The 23,328-nt window shown below is 39.3% G+C and overlaps 1 protein-coding gene across 1 annotated transcript in view; it reads right to left on the bottom strand.

The window, feature by feature from the left end:
* Positions 1–23,328, bottom strand: part of SLCO1C1 (solute carrier organic anion transporter family member 1C1) — a 65,249-nt gene that overhangs the window by 24,143 nt on the left and 17,778 nt on the right. Inside the window, 5 exon segments of the mRNA XM_061124131.1 lie at positions 5,310–5,474; positions 6,650–6,895; positions 10,592–10,690; positions 12,901–13,047; positions 17,566–17,687. Coding sequence (XP_060980114.1) covers positions 5,310–5,474; positions 6,650–6,895; positions 10,592–10,690; positions 12,901–13,047; positions 17,566–17,687 — 779 coding nt within the window.

Here is a 23,328-nt window from a genome sequence, read left to right as displayed (position 1 = left end):
CCTGTTCAGTGCAGACAAGTAAACTTAGCCATCCTTCTTGGGGATAATAACAGTTTTTCCCCCTCACAAATTAAGATAGTTTTCCATCACCTCACAAGTTTTTAATGTAACTTTACTTAATTCTAGAACACATCATATTACTATTCTGAATTTGCTATTCTAGCTTAGCCACAAAATAAAGCTTTCTATTATAATTATTTTTTCTCAAAGGATTTTAATTTTTCCTTATTTGTTTAACATCTCCAAAAATTGAGAATGATAATCATTTTTGTCAATTACAGTCAGTATTGTTATATCTTGTCTACTAGTTACTATTTTATTTAATAAAAAAATTTCAAGAAATTAAGCAAAAATAAATAATTTCAGTCTGAGTTATAAGAAGGGGAAGAAGAGATCATGTCCATGTACCTTCACAGTGATTAAAAAAGGATTAAATGAAAGATTCACCTGCTAGTCAAATTTCTTTCAGTAGAAGTTGCAATGGAAATTTTTTTAAAGCTCATACCGTTTATAAAATGGCAGAATCATTTTGCAATATACTATCTAGTCCCTGAATTTGAAACATCTTTATCTTTCTTTCATTTTTGTAATAAAAAAGTCATTAATATAAGAAAATGCTATTTCTAGACTTTAGAAAGAATGTGACCAACATATAAAAACACATACAGTAAAATAGTCATTGGATTAGTCAGCCCTTGAACACTTTAGAGAAATCCCTGTTTATTCTTTCATCCATGTCATATCAAATATTTTCTCTGAGAGTAGAATGGAAATGTGTCTTCTTGGGGCCTTTCTCATATTTTATCACAGAAAGGGTCATTCTCCCACAACCCAAAGGGAAAAGATGGAGAAAAGAGCCAGGGGTGGGAAAGAAATGAAAGGGAGAAAGTATTTGTTGAATGAGAATTACGTGCATTTCCAATCCATTTTACATGTCTTTTCCCATCTTTATTTTAACCCAGTGATGCATTTCTTTTCACCATTCTGCTTAAAATAAGTGTTAGGGATGTCAGATAATTTACCCACTTCCCTTACTCTGCTGTATCCTATACTTACTAATGTAAAATCACACCACTCAGGAAAGTATCCTAGTTATTTCATGCTTATGTTAGTCACTCAGTTTTGTCTGACTCTTTGAGATCCCATGGACTGTAGCTCACCAAGTTCCTCTGTCTATGGGATTTTCCAGGCAAGAATATTGGAGTCAGTAGCCATTCCCTTCTCCACAGGATCTTCCCAACCCCTTGCAGGCAGATTCTTTCCCTTCTGAGCCACCAGGGAAGCCTAACAATACTGGAGTGGGTAGCCTATTCCTTCTCCAGTGGATCTTCCCAACCTAGGAATTGCATTGCTGGTGGATTCTTTACCAGCTGAGCTGCCAGGTATGCCCTATGAAAGTTGCTCAATTGTGTCCAACTCTTTGTGACTCCATGGGCTGCAGTCCACCAGGCTCCTCATTCCATGGAATTCTCCAGGCTATAATACTGGAGTGGGTAATGATTCCCTTCTCCAGGGGATCTTCCCAACCCAGGAATTGAACCCAGGTCTTCTGGCATTGCAGGTGGATTCTGTACTGTCTGAGCTACCAGGAAAGCCCATCCTAGTTATAAGGATGTGGAATTACTAAGCATTTTTATTTATCTCTTACAAAAGTACCTGAATCATCTATAGATATGTCAGAAACATGAGGAATTAGGGTGCCAGGCAACCTTTGCTAAATGGCTCAAAAAAGTCTGATGATGAGTTTGTTTGGATCTCAGAGTCCATTTTAATATACAGCATAGGGTTATAGATTAAAAGAAATCAGCTAGCCATAGATAAAAAGATAATTATCAATTAGATTCTTCCTGTCAGTTTTCCAAAAATAATTATGCCCACTGAGGAAATACAACTCAGAAACTCACATAAAATAGTTTCATTCCTGGCTATATTATTATGTATGTATGCTATATAAGCATGAAATTGGGCAGGTCATTAAATCTCTCAGAATCTTACATTCTTCATCTGTGCTAATTACCCTTAAAACAATTTTATAGGTAAAGCATATTTCATTTATTATCTACTTAATAAAGGAATGAGATTACATATAGTTTCATTTCTATTCTAAGTAACTTCCCCCAAATGCCCTTAATTTTCCTTTATGAAATAAACTTTTCAATTTGAAGATGGTAAAAAAAAAACATATTCATCATCGTAGTGAGAGCAAAATCAAATGTGTTATGTATTATGCACAGATTGGATCTCTAAGTATCATGCACATATTGAATAATGAGAAGTAAACATGTATTAAAGGTGTGTTCCTTCACTACAATTCATGGGGAAAAGATAGTCTCTTCATTTTGATAAGTGAACCTTGACTTCCTTCACATAATACAAAAAATAATAACTTGAAGTGGATTATAACATAAACATGAAAGTTAAAACAATCTACTAGGAGCAATTTTATTTTTCATAACCTTGGGGTTTGATAAATATTTCTAAAACAGGCTCAAACTAGCACTAATGAAGAAGCAAAAGATTAAAAATGGACTGAATTAAAATTAAGAAGAGCGAAAAGGAAGGTTGAAGTCTGTGAGAAAGTATTTGCAAAATACAAAAAATTTGTATCAGGAAAAATCTACAGTACTCCTACAAATCAATAATGACTAGCAATCCAATAAAAATGGGCAAGCCACTCAAACAGAGTTAACAAAAGATAATGTTGAAATGACCAATAAGCTTGGGAAAACATGCTCAGTATTGCTAGTCAATAGGTTAAGCCACAGTAAGATACCATCAGACCCCATAAGAATGGTTACAATGAAAAAGACTGACAATATCAAATAAAAGAAGGATATGGAACAACTGGAGTCTTCTTACATTTCTAATGAGAGGAAACATTTGCACAACATTTTAACGAAATATTTTGGCAATATCTACCAGGTCAAAACATACACATACCGTAGGATCCAGCAATTCTACTCCAACTTAGAGCCAAGACAAAGGACTGAATCTGCCTACCAAAATACATGTGGAATGTTTGTGCAGTGTTATTTAGAATAGCCCAAAGCAGTAAACAGGCTTTCCAGGTGGCTTAGTGGTAAAGAATCCTTCTGCCAATGCAGGAGATGCAGGTTCGTACCCGGGTCAGGAAGATCCCTTGGAGGAGGGCATGACAACACACTCCAGTATTCTTGCTTGGAAAATCCCATGGATGGAGGAACCTAGTGGGCTACAGTCCATGGGGTCACAAAGAGTTGGACATGACTGAGCAAGCATGCAATGCCAAAGCAGTAAACAACCCAAATATCCACCAGCATGAAAATGAATAAACTGTGGTGTATTCATATAATGGGATATTGCACAGCAATGAGAACAAACCACCACTGCATGCAATAACATGAGTGAATCTTGTAGATTTCACTTCCATTGGGAAAAACCTAGACACAAAGGAGTACATAGCTCATTATACTATTTATATAAAGTTCAGAAACAGGCAAGGCTCGTCTATGACGGTGGACTTCAGAATAGTTATTAGTTTGGAGAAGAATGTTGGGTAGAAGAAGGTTTAAGGGAGGCAACTGGGATACTAAAGTGAGCTACAGGTTCTGGATAATGATTACTACACACATATTTTTGTGTAAATATTTGCCTAGCTGGGCTTACATTTAAGATCTGTAGACTTAACTGCTGCTTGCAAGTTGTGTCTCAATAAATAAACAAAATATTAAAAGTTTTAAATGTTTCAAACTTTCATTCCATACATTGATTGGCATGGGTGGAATATAGGTTTGAAAAATGCTAAAAAATATTTCTTCAGGTCAACCATTAAATAATAAAATTAGTTTGAACCAATTAATGTTGAACCTAAAACTTCAGTGGTGTGTGCTAAGTTGCTTAGTCATGTTTGACTCTTTGCAACCCTGTGGATTATACCCTGCCAGGCTGTCCATGGGATCCTCCAGGCAAGAATACTGGAGTGGGTGGCCTTTTCCTTCCAGAGGGGATCTTCCTGACCCAGGGATCGAACCTGTGTCTCTTATGTCTCTTGCAATGGCAGATGGGTTCTTTACCACTAGTGCCACCTGGGAAGCCTCTCAATGATATAGCCTTAGCAGTTAAAATTTAGGGGAAGAGCAGACCAAAGAGTCAATTAAAATTGCATATGCTAAGTGTCCATTGTCTAGGATTTTACAGGAAAATTATATGTCTTAAAATATTATATGCTTAGCTGTTTCCCCACTCCCCATTCCCCAGGTTTCTTTCAGAGATAGATGAATAGAGCAATATTTAAAATGTTTATGAAGGAATGATTCTAAACCACTGGAATCTCCTGTCGTAAAAGAATATGTCCAAAGGGATAGAATATGAAACAATAGCATTAAATGACATCTTCACGGACTTTGGGGCTTCCCTGGTAGCTCAGCTGGTAAAGAATCCAGCTGCAACGCAGAAGACCGCAGTTTGATTCCTGGGTCTGGAAGATCTCCTGGAGAGGGGATAGGCTACCCACTCCAGTATTCTTGGGCTTCCCTGTTGGCTCAGCTGGTAAAGAATCCACTTGAAATGTGGGAGAGCTGGGTTTCGATCCCTGGGTTGGGAAGATCCCCTGGAGGAGGGCATGGCAACCCATTCCAGAATTCTTGCCTGGAGAATCCCCATGGACAGAGGTGTCTGGTGGGCTACAGTCCATGGGTCTCAAAGAGTCAGACACACTGAGCAACTAAGCACACAGTCCAGGTTTTAAAGGGTACAGTTGCTTGCAGGACCGTGGTTATGTATTTGAAGATTCTGGTTCTTCATTCATCTTTTCATATTTTTCTTTGCCTTTGAATACCTTCCTCTTAAATGGTTGCTCTGCTGTGCTAGAAATACAGGCCTTTTAAACAACCTCAAATGTCAGGAGTCAGAGAAGTCTTTCAATCCTGAGCAAATACAAACTTTGTTTTGCAATGCATACCTTCTAACCTGTTTGAATACTCACCTTTTGTAATCCTAGAAGCTCTTCAGGTAGAAGAGGCACTGTTATGAGGTTTCAGCTACACTTGAAAGACAGATAGCCAGTGTTAACAATCTCCTAACAAAATGCATGTTTAGTCTACATGGTATGCTCATGGTCAATCACACACTGTTCTAAATAATTTTTGACACAAAATTGTACCACAGACTTTCTAAATATCTTACTCTGCTAGATTTTTCCACTTACTTTCTAAAATGTCATAAGTTGCTTTCAGTCTAAATATCAGAACAACTTTTTAAAATTACTAAGGATCAATAAGACACAGAGTTGATAATACCTATTGGAAAGCAGGAAGGACAGAGAAGCGTACCTATAACAAAGTTGGCCTTAGAGGCTGACTGCCCATACTGTTGCTCAATGTACTTCGGTTTGTAAGTTACCATGCCAAATAAAGAATTGAACTGAACGGTGCTTGCACACAAATATAAGAAGTACACCGGATTTCCAAAAAGACTCTTCAGTGATGGCAGAAAATCTATAAGACAAAAATAGCATGGAGTAATTAAAGACAGGGTCACACTTGGCAGAAGATGCAGCCATAGCCTCAGAGCTGAATGGTTGAGTCCTGTTGTCGTGGTTCCCAGGAGTGTTTATAGAGTGGTACACCCACACACTGAATGTTAAGCCAGTGACACAAGACAGAGTTGAGATCTGGCCAGGTTCAGATCCAGACATAGGTGCTCACTTCCACAAGCATAAGATCTAGATTATAAATTAGAATCAGTCAGATGAGAACAGATTCCTCCAATGTGGTAAGAGATATGAGGTATAAGAAATCTCCCTCCCCATCAAGCTGAAAGTCATAGGCTGGACATCAGAAACTTGAGTTTTCTGGTCTCTCTCCTTTTGAACTTGGGTCCTGGAAGCAGAGAAGAGAATGTGAAACTTTTCTCCAGTTAATTCTTAATAGAAGGAGCTTTGGCATTCTCTCTTCTTCCTTTTATGCAAGCCAAATAGAAATTTGAAGATTTTCTGTAAATGTCAATACTGCTGGGCCAGTTGAAGGGGACCAATCTTTCTCATGGCCACCCATTCTCACAGGAAGGGAATTCACTAGAACTTGTCTGGCCTTTGGCGCCACACCACACTCATTCCTTTGATCATTGGTGGGACACATGCAGTGGTGCGCATTCTCAAGTGGGTGGATGTTATCTGTCAATTGCCACAAGCCCTGAAGGTTTTTTCTGACCATGCAGACTAATGTGAAGCAGCCCTCCCAGGAGGGCTGCTTTGCAAGGTCTACACGGAGGAGGTGTAAGGGCGGAGATGGCAGCAAAGATTTTTTAATAATCTTCATTTCTTCTTCCTGTGCTCAGTTGTATCCAACTCTTTGCAACCTTATGAACTGTATCCCAACAGGTTCCTCTGTCCATGGAATTTCCCAGGCAAGAATACTGGAGTGAGTTGCCATTTCTGCCTCTAGGGGAGCTTACTGATCCAGGGATCAAACTCTGAAGTCTCCTGCGTCCCCTTCATTGGCAGACAAATTCTTTACCACTGTGCCACATGGGAAGCCTGGCTTCCTGTATAGTTTCTCAATTTTTTTTTCTGAACACATGAAGTGGAGAAAGAAGTATTGTTTATAGATCACCTCGAAAATTTCAACAGGAATATGGAAAGTGCTTCAGAACCAAAGAGAATTGGGCTTACCTCTTGCCATTTCCATGATTTTTGCTTTTTCTCCAGGAGGTGTTTGGTAGTCTGTGTGATCATCCATAATAAACTTAGATTTCTCAGAGGAGGAACTGGAGTCCTCTCTGCTCCTGGGTCTTGGTAGAGTCCTTGGTAAACACCAGAAAGGCACAGCTGCCAGAAGAGTGATGCTTCCTGCTATGAGGTAGCCAAGCCACCAGGCACCCACCCACTGAGGGTCCTTTGGGGTGATGGTTATATCATCTGAAAAACAGACAGGGTGGCTAGAGAACATATACAGCAAAGCTAGTGCATTAAATAAGCCTCTTAAAATCCTAGCATTAGCTCTATCACATCATAAAAATACATAGTAATTCATACATGACAACTTTTTTTCTAATCTGAACATATGTCTGATGAACTATGGACGGAGATTCATGACATTGTACAGGAGACAGGAATCAAGACCATCCCCAAGAAAAAGAAATGCAAAAAAGCAAAATGGCTGTCTGAGGAGGCCTTACAAATAGATGTGAAAAGCAAAGGAGAAAAGGAAAGATATTCCCATTTGAATGCAGAGTTCCAAAAAATAGCAAGGAGAGATAAGACAAGCCTTCCTCAGTGATCAATGCAAAGAAATAGAGGGAAACAATAGAATGGGAAAGACTAGAGATCTCTTCAAGAAAATGAGAGATACCAAGGGAATATTTCATGCAAAGATGGGCTCAATAAAGGACAGAAATGGTAGGGACCTAACAGAAGCAGAAGATATTAAGAAGAGGGGGCAAGAATATACAGAAGAACTGTACAAAAAAGATCTCCATGACCCAGATAATCATGATGGTGTGATCACTCACTTAGAGCCAGACATCCTGGAATATGAAGTCAAATGGGCCTTAGGAAGCATCACTATGAACAAAGATAATGGAGGTGATGGAATTACAGTTGAGCTATTTCAAATCCTAAAACACGCTGCTGTGAAAGTGCTGCACTCAATACGCCAGCAAATTTGGAAAACTCAGCAGTAGCCACAGGACTGGAAAAGGTAAGTTTTCATTCCAATCTCAAAGAAAGGCAATGCCAAAGAATGCTCAAACTACCACACTGTTGCACTCATCTCACACGCTAGTGAAGTAATGTTCAAAATTCTCCAAGCCAGGCTTTAGCAATACGTGAACCATGAACTTACAGATGTTCAAGCTGGTTTTAGAAAAGGCAGAGGAACCAGATATCAAATTGCCAACATCCGCTGGATCATTGAAAAAGCAAGAGAGTTCCAGAAAAACATCTATTTCTGCTTTATTGACTATGCCAAAGCCTTTGACTGTGTGGATCACAATAAACTGGAAAATTCTGAAAGAGATAGGAATACCAGACCACCTGACCTGCCTCTTGAGAAACCTGTATGCAGGTCAGGAAGCAACAGTTAGAACTTGACATGGAACAGACTGGCTCCAAATAGGAAATGGAGTACATCAAAGCTGTATATTGTCACCCTGCTTACTTATATGCAGAGTACATCATGAGAAATGCTGGGCTGGGGGAAGCACAAGCTGGAATCAAGATTGCTGGGAGAAATATCAATAACCTCAGATATTCAGATGACACCACCCTTATGGCAGAAAGTGAAGAGGAACTAAAGAGCCTCTTGATGAAAGTGAAAGAGGAGAGTGAAAAAGTTGGCTTAAAGCTCAACATTCAGAAAACTAAGATCATGGCATCTGGTCCCATCACTTCATGGCAAATAGATGGGGAAACAGTGGAAACAATGGCTGACTTTATTTTTATGGGCTCCAAAATCACTGCAGATGCTGATTGCAGCCATGAAATTAAAAGACGCTTACTCCTTGGAAGGAAAGTTATGACCAACCTAGACAGCATATTGAAAAGCAGAGACATTACTTTGTCAACAAAGGTCCATCTAGTCAAGGCTGTGGTTTTTCCAGTAGTCATGTATTGATGTGAGAGTTGGACTATAAAGAAAGCTGAGCGCTGAAGAATTGGTGCTTTTGAACTGCGGTGCTAGAGAAGACTCTTCAGAGTCCTTTGGACTGCAAGGAGTTCAAACCAGTCCATCCTAAAGGAAATCAGTCCTGAATATTCACTGGAAGGACTGATTCTGAAGCTGAAACTCCAATACTTTGGCCACCTCATGCGAAGAGTTGACTCATTGGAAAAGATGCTGGTGCTGGGAAAGATTGAAGGCAGGAGAAGAAGGGGATGACAGAGGATGAGCTAGTTGGATAGCGTCACCGACCAAATGGACATGGGTTTGGGTGAACTCCGGGAGTTGGTGATGGACGGGGAGGCCTGGCGTGCTGCGGTTCATGGGGTCGCAAAGAGTTGGACATGACTGAGCGACTGAACTGAACTGAACATTATCATGATCTTGATTTTTAAAGGAAAGAAGATGTCTTCAGAGCACAATTATTTCTCTTTTGTTCCTTAGATTAAAAATATAGAATCCACAGTCCTGAAGGGGTTCTTACTCTGCTCTGGGCTTCTGCAGAGGGACCCCCGGACCTATGACAGGAGGAAAGCAACACGCGAGAAAGACTTAGGAGGGTTTAAAGCCTTCTGCTACCTCTCCAACATGAGTGCCATTTTCCTCTGATTTACACATTGAATGTCTAGAATTTTACTGAAAGAAAAAGACCCTATATGCTTAGGCCCAAATCTAGTCTGAGCCACTCAGAATGTTATTTATTAAATGATGATTAGTAATATTTCAGAGATATTCTAGTTCTGAAACAAGATTTGTATATGCTTTAATAATTAAAACATCAATATTTATTCATTATAAAATTTTTGATACTGTTTCTTATTTGACTGAAATGTAAGCATTGACAAATGATTTTAAGCAAATAAAGTTTTTTTTTAAAATATATATATAAGAACGCATGAAACATACTATTGTACTCTAACTGTTACCCTCTATGAGAATCCTTTGACAATTACGCTTGATCAGCACTACATTATACTCAGTGAAATGTTTGATTTAGTTATCACTGCATGTTCATTGCTTCCTTTTCACAATTTTCCTCAGTACCTCTCATCATGCCTATGCTTTCTTATCTATATCAGTCGCCATGACCAGATTTTAAACGTCATGAAGTCAAGGAATCAACTGTTTTGTTCACTTTGGTAGAACATTACTTGAGTTAGAGTAGACATGAAATAAATGTGAGGAGTAATAAATGAATAAACAAAATTTCTGGAATGCATATTCCGGTTATTTGATTAAAAAAGAACAGCCAGCTCAAGTGTTTTGCATTCTATTGTAACACATAATAATCATTTGTAGCACACACTAGTGACAAGGCGATTCCAAAATTTTTAAAACTAAAATTTGTTTTCTTGTTTTTAACTGCTTTCTAGGAATTCTTCAGGAAAACAGATAATTTCTATGTATGTCTAGGGCCTACATCTTATAAGGAAAGAAACAAATTAACAGCTATGGAGAGATGAAGTCCTCATTTATTCCCTCCACAAGCATTCCTCCAGAAGGAAAGTTAGTCTCACTATAAAGTTTCTTCAGCTAAAAAAGATTTGTACATTAAAGAAAGGAATTTTAGTTGCCAGAGACTTTCAATTGTTGGCCTTTTTGGAAAGTCCAGAAATATGTTATTAATTGATGTGACTGTAGTAAATGTTGATTCACCTGAAGTCTGTAAGAAGCCACAGTTGTTAGTCTTAACTAAGCTTGAATGTCTTTAAACTGGGAAACCAGAAGTGGGAAATGATACAACTGATTAACAAACTATGGTTCATCTGGTTATAATCACCACCTATTTTTCATGTTCCATTTATTAATGTGTGTGATAATTGTATAAGTAGTAAGTTTTCAAGGATTATTTTCATTTTATGAAAGACTAAAGACAATTTGATATTTTTGACACTATTCCCATTAAAAATTACAGTAACAAAAATAGATGAATAAAGAGAAATAAACTTCCTTACCTAGATTTACAAAGCCAATGTCAACATACAGTTTGGCACATAACGAGCCTAACAGGAAGCCAAAGATTGGTCCTATAATAGCAACTGTCTGCACACATCCTACAAAATACAAAAGTACCATTTCTTTGCTTTTGTACATTAATAAAATTTTAAACAGGAAACATGCATGAGATCCATTTAGTCACTGAAAATATTTCATCAACTCTTCCCTTAAGTGTGCTTAATTTGTCAACTTTTCAACCTCACTGAATCCGGAAATAACTTCTTCTCAGTGTTGGAAGAAGAATGAGCATCTTTAAGGCATTAATTACCTTTTAGTAAGTTAATAACACTAAGACTCAGCTAATTTTGGCAAATGGAACAAAATATTACTCCCTAGGATTGGATTCCCCCTAGTGATAAAAATCAGAATTATACTGTTCTGACTGTCTTTCGAAAACCTTTTATGGTCAGTTGCTTAATTGACCATAAGACTTGTTTCAACATTAAAGTTGATTTCTTCCATCTTAATGGGAAAGAGCTTGTGTTAGAGCTTCCAGGGGATCACCTGTGAACACAGTAACTATACAGCTTAAGCAAAGGAGCTTGACTTGAGAGAAGGAAGAGGGGCACTCTGCAATGCTCCTGACCCACCTGGGGAGCTCCAGGTAGCTGGAGCAGATCTCCTCAATGACATCATTTCTAGTAACCAGAAAGTCTGCTATCCTTGCAAAATATCACCCACCTGCCTTTTATTTCATCACAGACTGTATTGCGCATATCCCTGGGAGATTAACTGGAGGAGTAAATAGCAGTTGCATGTATGCATGTATGCTCAGTAGTGTCTGACTCTGTGACCCCATGGGCTGTAGGTGGAGGGCAGGACATACCGAACAGTCCAGCTGGGCAGCGGGTCCCCACAGTGTCACACTGTGCAGTGGAAAAAGAACCACATCTGGGCTAAGGGCTGAGTCCTCAGTCTTGTGGTCTTTGGCACTCTTCTTAAACTTTCTAGACCTCAGTTTTGTTATTATTGTTGTTTAGTCACTAAGTCATATCCAACTCTTTTATGACCCTGTGGACTGTAGCCCACCAGGCTTCTCTGTCCATAGGATTTCGCATGCAAAAATACTGGAGTGTGTTGCCATTTCCTCCTCCAGAGAATCTTCCTAAACCTGGGATTGAACCCATATCTTCTGTGGCTCCTGCATTGGCAAGCAAGTTCCTTAACACTGAGCCACCTGGGAAATTCATACTGGATCTTTTACAGAATAGAAAAGAGGACGAAGGGGAGAGAGCAGCCTCTGAGCTCCTGGACAGAACAGGGACACGATGACACCTATGTGCATCTCCTGGCTACAATCTTTCTTCCGGTCCCCAAAGTAATGGCCTAATACATGTGTTGGAGCTTCTGTTCTACATCCTGATCTGTGCTGCAGCTTCCCATTAGAACAGGTGCCCCGTTTTTAACTACATGCAGCATTCTTGGCTGTCATCAGAACCCTCTGGAATTCCATGTGACTAGCCAGGACGGAACTATACCTAGCTATAGTTAAGTGAGTGAAATCGCTCGTCATGTCCAACTGTGTGACCCCATGGACTGGGGCCCACCAAGCTCCTCCATTCAGGCACAGCGCCACCCCCAACCCCCACTGCCTTAATGAATTTAAATCTTGTCCTTCTGTCTTTGAAGGCAAACTCTCAGAAGATCAGAACCCCCAAGAAACCAAGACTAATGTGTGAAACAGAGAACAAATTTAGCTTCCAGAACATAAGAAGCACTCAATAAATGCTTTGATTCGCCTGGCTTTGGAATTGCTATATTTTTGTTTTGGGTCAGGAAGATCCCCTGGAGGAGGAAATGGCAACCCACTCCAGTATTCTTGTCTAAAAAAGCCCAAGACAGAGGAGTCTGGCGGGGTATAGTCTATGGGGTGGAAAAGAGTTGGACATGACTGAACGACCAAACACATATTTTTGTTTTTGTGATTTTAGCCACTATTCTATGCACTGGGACCTGTCCTAGAAAAGAGTGGCTCAGGCCTGGCTCTTGTCCTTCTTCTCTATCTGTAAAGATACAGGTCATACACCACAGCAGTTGAGCTCACAGATAATTTCTTTTAATCTGATTTTCTTTCCCTAATGCAATAGGTCCTTTTAACTGAAGTTTATTCTCTATCCAAACCCTCAGTGTGAACTTCAGAAAAGTGTGAACTGAATAGAGGAGTTAGATATGAAATATAAAACCTTCCACACTCTATTTAGTTGAGAATAGAGTTGAGAAAACCAGGTATCCTGCACCCCAGAAAGATGAATGAGGCGGGAATTACCAATGTAGAAAGCCGCATTGTCCTGGCTAGCAAAATCATCAAGGTAGGCAATGCCTAGAGGCTGAATGGGAGTTTCTCCAAATCCACGAAGAAGGTTTCCCAGGAAGACGTAAACCCACATGGAGGAGCTGGCATCAATTTGACATTCTTAAAAGGAAAACAAACAAGAGGATTGAAATTCAATCACTATTGAAGTTAAACATTTATTCTGCATGTCTGCAAGTTGTCCTAAAGATGCATGAGAATGCAGAAGTGAAATCAGCAATAAATCGACTGATAGGAGTTTGAGCAACATATTTTAGCTAGTGTAAATCCCCCAGAAACTGACCAAGGAAATCTATTGTTCTCCTTATTTCTTTTTTTCTTTCTTTTTATTTCATATTTCTACTGAATTATTTGAATTCCTGTACTTCAGTAACATACAATGTCCAGTCTGGGACAAAAATAGAAAAATTTGAACAAAGGCTTTTCTTGCCTTAATCTTTAAACTTTCTATTTTGCAACAGAAATCACCTGCAATTTTATTGGTGATGAAGGTTTATCTGAATTTCAAATTTTATATGGGTGATACTTCAAATTTTAGCATCATTTCCTACAACTAAATTCTTTGATAGTGAACAGACATGTTAAGGGCTCACATTTCAGAAACAAATTCATATAAAACTTAAAAACCATACTTGGTGGCTCAGACAGTAAAGGATCGGCCTGCAATGCAGGAAACCCAGGTTCAATCCCAGAGTCTGGAAGATGCCCTGGTGTAGGGAATGGCTCTCCACTCCAGTATCCTTGCTTGGAGAATTCCATGCACAGTGGAGTCCAGAAGGTTGCAGTCCATGGGGTCGCAAAGAGTTGGATATGACTGAGGGACTGACACTCTCATGCTTTAGTGGCATAACAATTCCAAAAAAAGATAAGCTTCTGATATTATTTTTAGAGGGAAATTCAAAGCTAAAATGTTTAAAATACTTTCATGAAAGTCATGTCTTAATATGATCATGTGAAGTAGAATAATTACTCCCCATATCATAATTAAATAGTTAGGTGACTTTAACAAAAGTGTCAATATTAACTACCTCCAACAATCACCACTTTCTGGCAAGCACCGAGCTAAGTGGTTTGCAGACTTTTTCAAATTGAATTATCCTAAGAATCTTATGAGGTAGGAGATATTTTCTCTTGTAGTAACTTTGAAAGTAATTTTTGAAAGTGAAGTGTGGATTATTAAAAATTGGGGTGAATGCTTTTGTGTGGATGAATCAGACTTTGTGACATAAAAGATTATTGTGTAATCATGTGACATTTAGTTCTGATTGCCTTTCCTAGAAATGTAGCCAAGTGACCAGGGATATTTTGCTTAACTTCTCTGGATTTTTATTTCACTCTCCCAAATATAATGGGACTTCTTTTTCAACATTGATTCCAGTGTCAATTTCAGCCCTGCCTTTGGGGGATTCTATTATTGTTGATAGAGGAGTCTTGTAGATAAGTGTAGACACTTTAGCTCTGGGCTTTCCAATACAGTGGCCGCAAGTCACATGTGGCCACTGGCATTGATTAATTAAAATTACATGAAATTAAAAATTCAATTCCTCAGTCTTACTGGTTATACTTTAAGTACTCAATAGTCACATGGGGCTAATAGCTACTATGTGTATGTCTTAGTCACTCAGTTGTGTCCAACTCTTTGCAACCCAATGGGCTGTAGCCTGTCAGGCTCCTCTGTCCATGGGATTCTCCAGGCAACAATACTAGAGTGGGTAGCCATGCCCTCCTCCAGGGGACCTTGCTGACCCAGGGATCGAACCTGGATTTCCTGCATTGCAGGCAGATTCTTTACCGTCTGAGGCACCAGTGGATGTCATAGATATAGAACATTCCCATCACTACAAAAGTTCTGGTAGACAGCTCTGCTCTAAAATATTTGGAGGAAATGGGGTTTGCGTGCAAAGCATTTTTGAGATGAGTCCTCTATTTACCCCACTAGCTCCTTTAGGATATACTTGTGTCCACTGTATCTAAGGTTTGTATATATCTATGACTTTAAGGGAACAGGATTTCATTTAAAGGAAAGAAAAGCATTGATTTATGAGTCATATATTCTGTACCTGCCTAATAATTTTGTATCTTTACATTAAAAAACTTCATCCCCCACCCCTAAACCCTACATTTCTCTTTTTAATATGAAAGGTTTAAATATTAGTTGTATTGTCATTTATGGGCTTCCTGGGTGGTACAATGACAGAGAAACTGCTTGCCAATGCAGGTGACACAAGAGATGCAGGGGCTTTTCAGGAAGATCCCCTGGAGAAGCAAATGGCAGCCTACTCCAGTATTCTTGCCTGGAAAATTCCAAGGACAGAGGATCCTGGCAGACTACAGTCCATGAAGTCACAAAGAGTCACAAACACACACTCATTGTCATTTATAGCATGTCTCTCCCTTGATTGTCAAAACCAAACCCAAAATATCTTCAATGACTGTACATTATGTACATACCAAAGTCTAAATCCTCTAGTCTGTCTCCTTGCTTCTCTGTGTGGATCTGAATTAAACTGAATTAAACTTTTATTGTTCAGTGGCTAAGTCATGTCTGACTCTGCAATCCTGTGGACTTCAGTATACTAGGCTTCCCTGTCCTTCATTATCTCCCAGAGTTTGCTCAAACTCATGTCCATTGAGTCGGTGATGCCATCTTATCCTCTTTTGCCCCCTTCTTCTCTTGCCGTCAATCTTTCCCAGCCTCAGATCTTTTCCAATGAGTCGTCTTTTCTCATCAGATGGCCAAAGTATCAAAGCTTCAGCTTCAGCATCAGTTCTTCCGGTGAACATTCAGGGTTTATATCTTTTAGAATTGATTGGTTTGATCTCCTTGCTGTCCAATGGACTCTCAAGAGTCTTCTCCGGCACCAGAGTTCAAAAGCATCAATTATTTGGCACTCAGCCTTTTTTAAGGTCCAAATATCTGTTTTTTCTTTACATGAACAATCCCTCTGGTCTCATTCACTGATTTATATACATTCTCCTGAATGTATCTATTGCCTTCTTTTATGCTTTGCTTTTCTTCTAGAATACCTTCTTTTCATACAGCAGGATAGGATAAACCTTTTACATGTATATGACCAGCCCTATTTTTCTCCTCATATATCAGTATTTCTTTTCATTCTCCTATCCTTGCTTTCATTCAGAGTCAGACCTCTCTGGTTCATTGGCCAGAAAAAGGACATCTCAAAGGAAAGCATCAATGAAGACATCAGGGGAGTGAGAAAGTTTTATGGTGTAGATAAAAGATTTAGATGGATAGCAAGTATATAAAAGAAGGGCTTCCACACTGCCTCTATAGAAGTGGATTCCGCAGCCTAGGAGTAGGAGAGAGATGAGGGTAGTGGAGAGGAAGGTTGAGCCTACTGATGCTAAAGGTCTTGGGGAGAGAGGATTTGAGTGTCCACCAGTGCGGCATCCCAGAGACATGGCAAAGACCTGTGAGTAGATTCATGGGCCCCATGAGTGAGGAAACCTGTGCCACCATGGCCAGGTAGAGCCAGGGAGATAACAGGATCCCAAGGATGAAATGCAGTATCGCTAAGCATCCTTGCCCCTGCCTCTTCACAGGGCTTCCAATGCCTAGAGTAACACAGAAGAGATGGTTCCCATGCTCCCAAGCATGGCCTACACATAGCCTTGCTGTGCAGTGTAGGTCAGCCACGTGGAACTCTGGATATGTTCACAAAATTCCCCAAATCCTATCTTGAGTGGAAAGTAGAATTATTTGCATGTTTCCATGATGGTCACTTTTGCATCAAAGAGCTGCTATGCTAAAAAGGACATGAATGTGGACATAAGATGACCCCAAGATGATGTATATGAACAAACACTGTGGCCAGAAGGATCTTAAATATTTAGGCTGACAGAGGGCTGATAACAGCAAGACCTCCCCTCCCACAATTTCCCCCTTTACCATTATGTAAGCTCCTTAGAATGTAAGCTACCCCTGGGGACGTGGGTAGAGATTAGGGACAAATTGACTGACATCACGTTTTTGCCATTTTGATGAAAAGGGGCTGAACACAAAAATTAAACTGCGTTTGGGGAAAAAAATAAATACTTTATATGAGATTTGTACATGTTAAACTTGTTTTACCCTGTTTCACAGTACTCATTATTTAGAACTGCTGTAAACTTTCCCAGTCACTAGCAATTAATGCACCATCTTTCCATAATATTTGATTTTCTGAGTATTTTCTTAAGATCTCATCATATACTGCTTTTGTTTTTGCTGTTCAGTCACTAAGTTGTGTCTGATTCTTTGCAATACCATGAACTGCAGCACACCAGTCTTCCCTGGCCTTCACTATCTCCCAGGGTTTGCTCAAACTCATGTTCATTGAGTTGATGAGTTCATTGAGTTCATTTCATCCTCTGTTGGCCCCCTTCTCCTGCCCTCAATCTTTCCTAGCATCAGGGTCTTTTCCAATGAGTTGACTCTTCACATCAGGGGGCCAAGACATTGGAGCTTCAGCTTTATATGCTATGATTTTTTTTTAATGGTACTATAATATCTCAATTTAAGTAGTAAAGTTTTTGACAGCAAAAATCATATACCACATGCTAAATCACCTATAAAGACTAAAAGTACTTGTTTACTCAAGTCAAAAATAATTATCTTACCATTATTTATTTTGGATTGTGATTTTTCCACAACTGGAATTGGTAATGAATTGTTTGAATCCAGAAGACATGGAGAGATGCTGAGAGTGGAATTGGAGACAGAATACCTTTCATATTTGTACCTGTATAAAAAGAACATTTTCTTAGCATCTTGTGAAAAATATTATAAGTATACTACTCGACTCACTAGGACACCTGTTTGAATCTACAGCTCTCCCTGAATCTATATCACTAAATCAAACCAGCATTTAACAGTACAGTTTTCTGAAGAGAGTGCTAGAATATCTGCTTCACATATATTACACTATATCTGAACCAACTGCCCAGTGTCATGAAAGATAATAAAAGAATGATTTAGAGAGGCTCATTTTAATATAAAATAATAACTATAAATCACCTACTCTGTTGGTGAAAAAATATCAAACATTCTATAAAATCATGCTTATCTCTGAAAGCAATAATTAACAATTATGGTTATTGATATACTGTACTTGGAGTTGTAAATTTAGTAGAACACCTGGAATGTTATTCTAGAGAACTGAGAATGATACTTGGGCTTCTTGAACCCTTTATCCAGACAGTATCCTATTCTTCATTTTATTAATCTGGCTATAAGTTATTTCTAATGTTTTCTGTTTATAAGGTTACTATGGCAGCTGGATTGAGGCGCCAATGCCAGATGGTAGGACTGTGATCATTCCATCTACAGCTCCCCAGCACCACTGTTGTTTTTGTTCAGTTGCTAAGCTGTGTCCAACTCTTTGCAAGCCCATGGACTGTAGCATGCTATGCTTTTCGTTGGATCTCTTTGCAGTCCAAGGGACTCTCAAGAGTCTTCTCCAACACCACAATTCAAAAGCATCAATTCTTCTGCACTCAGCCCTCTTTATAGTCCAACTCTCACATCCATACATGACTACTGAAAAACCATAGCTTTGACTATATGGGCCTTTGTTGGCAAAGTGATGTCTCTGCTTTTTCATATGCTATCTAGGTTTGTCATAGCACCATACTGTTTCTCAAATTACCCTTCAGAAGTCGATTTTTCTGCTCTACAAGCACCATTCAGGGCAGAGGTAACTGATGAAAGGAATCACATCACTTTGATTCTCATTTTGTTCAGGCATTATGTGACTAATGGCTAATCATCATAATAATGCTTAAAATAGTAATAGTTTAAAGCTGTTTAACACAGTAAGGTCAAGATGTATTGACTTGTTAACATATTCAGGTTGATAAATGGCTTATCTCATATCATGGCTTCCCTTGTGTATTAGATGGTAAAGAATCCACCTGCAATGCGGGAGACCTTGGTTCGAACCCTGGGTTGGGAAAATCAGCTAGATGGGGGCATGGCAATCCACTCCAGTATTCTTGCCTGGAGAATCCCGTGGACAGAGGAGCCTGAAGGCCTACAGTCCATGGGGTCACAAAAAGTCGGATATGACTGAGTAACTAAGCATACAGTGAATATCAGTGTCGCATAACCTACACCTCAATGGGTCTATGAACCCCATTGGAAAAATAAAAATATTTTTGTATATATGTATTTAAGGGAAGAGGTTCAGAGTTTTGGCACTTTTATCAAATGAATCCTTGATCAAAATAGGTTTCCTAAGTTACAAAGACAAGTAACATCTCAGGTGTTGGGTGTTTGGATGTTCCTGTGCAATTCTTTTAAGTTATTTTTCATATGTCTGAATATTTTTATAATAAACCTCAGAAAAATTTAAAAAAGAACTATTTAATGAGAATAAATTTTAAAAATTATTAGCTACACAGGAGAACATTTAGCATTAAATTCATGGTAAATATAATTTTCTTTTTTTAATATAATTCCAGAGATACCAGGGATTATTATTGAGTTGGCCAAAAGTTCATGTGAGTTTCTCCATGAGATGGTTATGGAAAAACCCAATGGACTTTTTGACTAACCCAATATAAATCCTAAATGTTCTTAAAATGACTATCAATAGCAATTAGGTAGTATTTTTTTAAAAGTTTTAGTTATTTGAGCTTTCTTTTTATCAGAAGGCAGCTGCTGCATATAAAATTATTTAGATCTTGAATTAATAGAATTTTATGTAAATGTCACTTTTGTCACTAAATACTATGACAACTTTTTCAAATTTCAGCTTTCTTAGTTATAAGATGGGGGCTATAGATGTGGTCTGTGCTTATTTAGGCTCTATTGTATAAGGAAACAAAGAAGTGGTTGAACAGGGGGCCAGTGGTATTCAGTTCAATTCCCTTGCTCAGTCATGTCCGACTCTTTGCAACCCCATGAACCTCAGCACGCCAGGCCTCCCTGTCCATCACCAATCCCCAGAGTTTACCCAAACTCATGTCCATTGAGTCAGTGATGCCATCCAACCATCTCATCCTCTGTCGTCCCCTTCTCCTCCGGCCTTAAATCTTTCCCAACATCAGGGTCTTTTCAAATGAGTCAGCTCTTCACATCAGGTGGCCAAAATACTGGTGTTTCAGTTTTAACATCAGTCCTTCCAATGAACACTCAGGACTGATCTCCTTTAGGATGGACTGGTTGGATCTCCTTGCAGTCCAAGGGACTCTCAAGAGTCTACTCCAACACCACAGTTCAAAAACATCAATTCTTCTGCACTCAGCCCTCTTTATAGGCCAACTCTCACATCCATACATGGCTATTGAAAAACCATAGCTTTGACTATATGGGCCTTTGTTGGCAAAGTGATGTCTCTGCTTTTAAACATGCTGTCTAGGTTGGTCATAACTTCCCTTCCAAGGAGCAAGAGTCTTTTAATTTCATGGCTACAATCACCAACTGCAGTGATTTTGGAGCCCAGAAAAATAAAGTCAGCCACTGTTTCCACTGTTTCCCCATCTATTTGCCATGAAGTGATGGGACTGGATGCCATGATCATATCTCATGAATGTTGAGCTTTAAGCCAACTTTTTCACTCTCCTCTTTGACTTTCATCAAAAGGCTCTTTAGTTCTTCTTCACTTTCTGCCATAAGGGTGGTGTCATCTGCATATCTGAGGTTATTGATATTTCCCCTGGCAATCTTGATTCCAGCTTGTGCTTCCCCCAGCCCAGTGTTTCTCATGATTTACTCTGCATAAAAGTTAAATAAGGAGGGTGACAATATACAGCCTTGACGTACTCCTTTTCCTATTTGGAACCAGTGTGTTCCGTGTCCAGTTCAAACTGTTGCTTCCTGACCTGCACACCGGTTTAAAAGTTTTTAAATCTGGGATTTTAGTTCTGTCCTAGCTTCCACCCCCCACTGACACATTCTTGATTCTGATTCATGAAGTTGCAGAGTGGCCTCCTAAATAGTCTCTTTGCTTTCACGTCGGCCCCACCAGAGTTATTTTTCTGAGCAGTAGGTACTAGATCCCTTTAAAAAAATGTCAGATTGTGTCATTCTGCTCAAATCTCTTGCCTGGCTTCTCACCCCCTTCTCGGAAGGTATGGTCCTTTCAATAATTGGTGACCTTACTACCTGTGTTGTGGGGTCTGTAGAGGTGTTGCACCAGCTGAATATCAACACCCACCCAGAGCTACTGACTCAGAATCTACACTTTACCAAGAGCTTCAGGCAATTTAAGTGTCCATCATGGTTTGAGAATCAACTTGAAGTCTCCTTCTATACCCCACCCCCACACTTTCCTCTTGCTCGTCCTTGCAGCTGACATCATGCCTGACTCCATCCTCCTGCTATAGAAACATTCACTGTTCATTTAGCCTGGAATCTTCTTCCCCAGATGTCTATGTGGCACTCCCCTTATCTCTTTCAGCCTTTCCCAAAAGTCATCATCTTGGTAAATCATCCCCCGAGAACGCTGCTTTAAACTGCAACCCCTCACATACTCTTCTGTGTCTTCCCTGGGTTATTCTTCTCTATGGCACTTAACATTTCCAGCATATGTCATTATTTATCTGTTTGTTTACTCGCTGTCTCTTTCTAATAAGATCCATGACAGCAGAGATTTTTGTCACTACTCTATTCCTGTTACCTAGAACAGTGATCAATATATATTTATCAAATTCATGAGTCAGATGGGCTAAAACACATAAAACTGAACACAGTCTGTTGGGAGTAGTAGGCCCTTAATAATTGATATCTATAATTAATATTAGGTTTTCTTGACATCAAGGGAATTTCTGCTAAGCAGAGTATAGTCATCATTGAAAGAACAAAAACTAACATTTTGAACAAGTGTCTAATTAGTGACTAATGATGTGAAAGGTTGAAAAGAAATTATTATAATAATCCTCAGTAGAGAGTAAGTTCATAAGGGAAAGAATTGTGTGTGTGTGTTTAGGGAGGGGGGTGTTTTGGTTTTCTTTCTGTTTGATTTTTCTCCATTGTCTGGCATGGTACCATCTGAGCCACCAGAAAAACCCACCAGGCAATTGGCACCCACTAAATAATAAATGAACAAGTGTATCTTTCAACATATAAAGGTGGTTGATAATAATCTGTCTTTAATTTTTAAGCATGAGCCTGATTGGCTTCTTAGATATACTTCTCCTTCTGATTTTCTTGTGTTAGTATATTTATCATTAACTTGAAGCGACACTCAGCAGTGGCCACAGGACTGGAAAAGGTCAGTTTTCATTCCAATCCCAAAGAAAGGCAATGCCAAAGAATGCTCAAACTACCACACAATTGCACTCATCTCACACACTAGTAAAGTAATGCTCAAAATTCTCCAAGCCAGGCTTCAGCAATAAGTGAACCATGAACTTACAGATGTTCAAGCTGGTTTTAAAAAAGGCACAGGAACCAGAGATCAAATTGCCAACATCCGCTGGATCATGGAAAAAGCAAGAGAGTTCCAGAAAAACATCTATTTCTGCTTTATTGACTATGCCAAAGCCTTTGACTGTGTGGATCACCACAAACTGTGGAAAATTCTGAAAGAGATGGGAATACCAGATCACCTGACCTGCCTCTTGAGAAACCTGTATGCAGGTCAGGAAGCAACAGTTAGAACTGGACACAGAACAACAGACTGTTTCCAAATAGGAAAAGGAGTACATCAAGGCTGTATATTGTCACCCTGATTATTTAACTTATATGCAGAGTAAATCATGAGAAACACTGGGCTGGGGGAAGCACAAGCTGGAATCAAGATTGCCAGGAGAAATATCAATAACCTCAGATATGCAGATGACACCACCCTTATGGCAGAAAGTGAAGAAGAACTAAAGAGCCTCTTGATGAAAGTGAAAGAGGAGAGTGAAAAAGTTGGCTTAAAGCTCAACATTCATGAGACTAAGATCATGGCATCCGGTCCCATCACTTCATGGCAAATAGATGGGGAAACAGTGGAAATAGTGTCAGACTTTATTTTTCTGGGCTCCAAAATCACTGCAATGGTGACTGCAGCCATGAAATTAAAAGACACTTGCTCCTTGGAAGGAAAGTTATGGCCAACCTAGACAGCATATTAAAAAGCAGACACATTACTTTGCCAACAAGGTCTGTCTAGTCAAGGCTGTGGTTTTTCCAGTGGTCATGTATGGATGTGAGAGTTGGACTATAAAGAAAGCTGAGTGCCGAAGAACTGATGCTTTTGAACTGTGGTGTTGGAGAAGACTCTTGAGTCCCTTTGACTGAAAGGAGATCCAACTGTCCATCCTAAAGGAGATCAGTCCTGGGTGTTCATTGGAGTGACTGATGTTGAAGCTGAAACTTCACTACTTTGGCCACCTGATGCAAAGAGCTGACTCATTTGAAAAGATCCTGATGCTGGGGAAGATTGAGGGCAG

This window comes from Dama dama, chromosome 22 (genome assembly GCF_033118175.1).
Source record: "Dama dama isolate Ldn47 chromosome 22, ASM3311817v1, whole genome shotgun sequence".
Taxonomy (NCBI): domain Eukaryota; kingdom Metazoa; phylum Chordata; class Mammalia; order Artiodactyla; family Cervidae; genus Dama; species Dama dama.
Note: the sequence above shows the minus strand (reverse complement) of the source record. Positions and strands in the feature narration are given on the sequence as shown.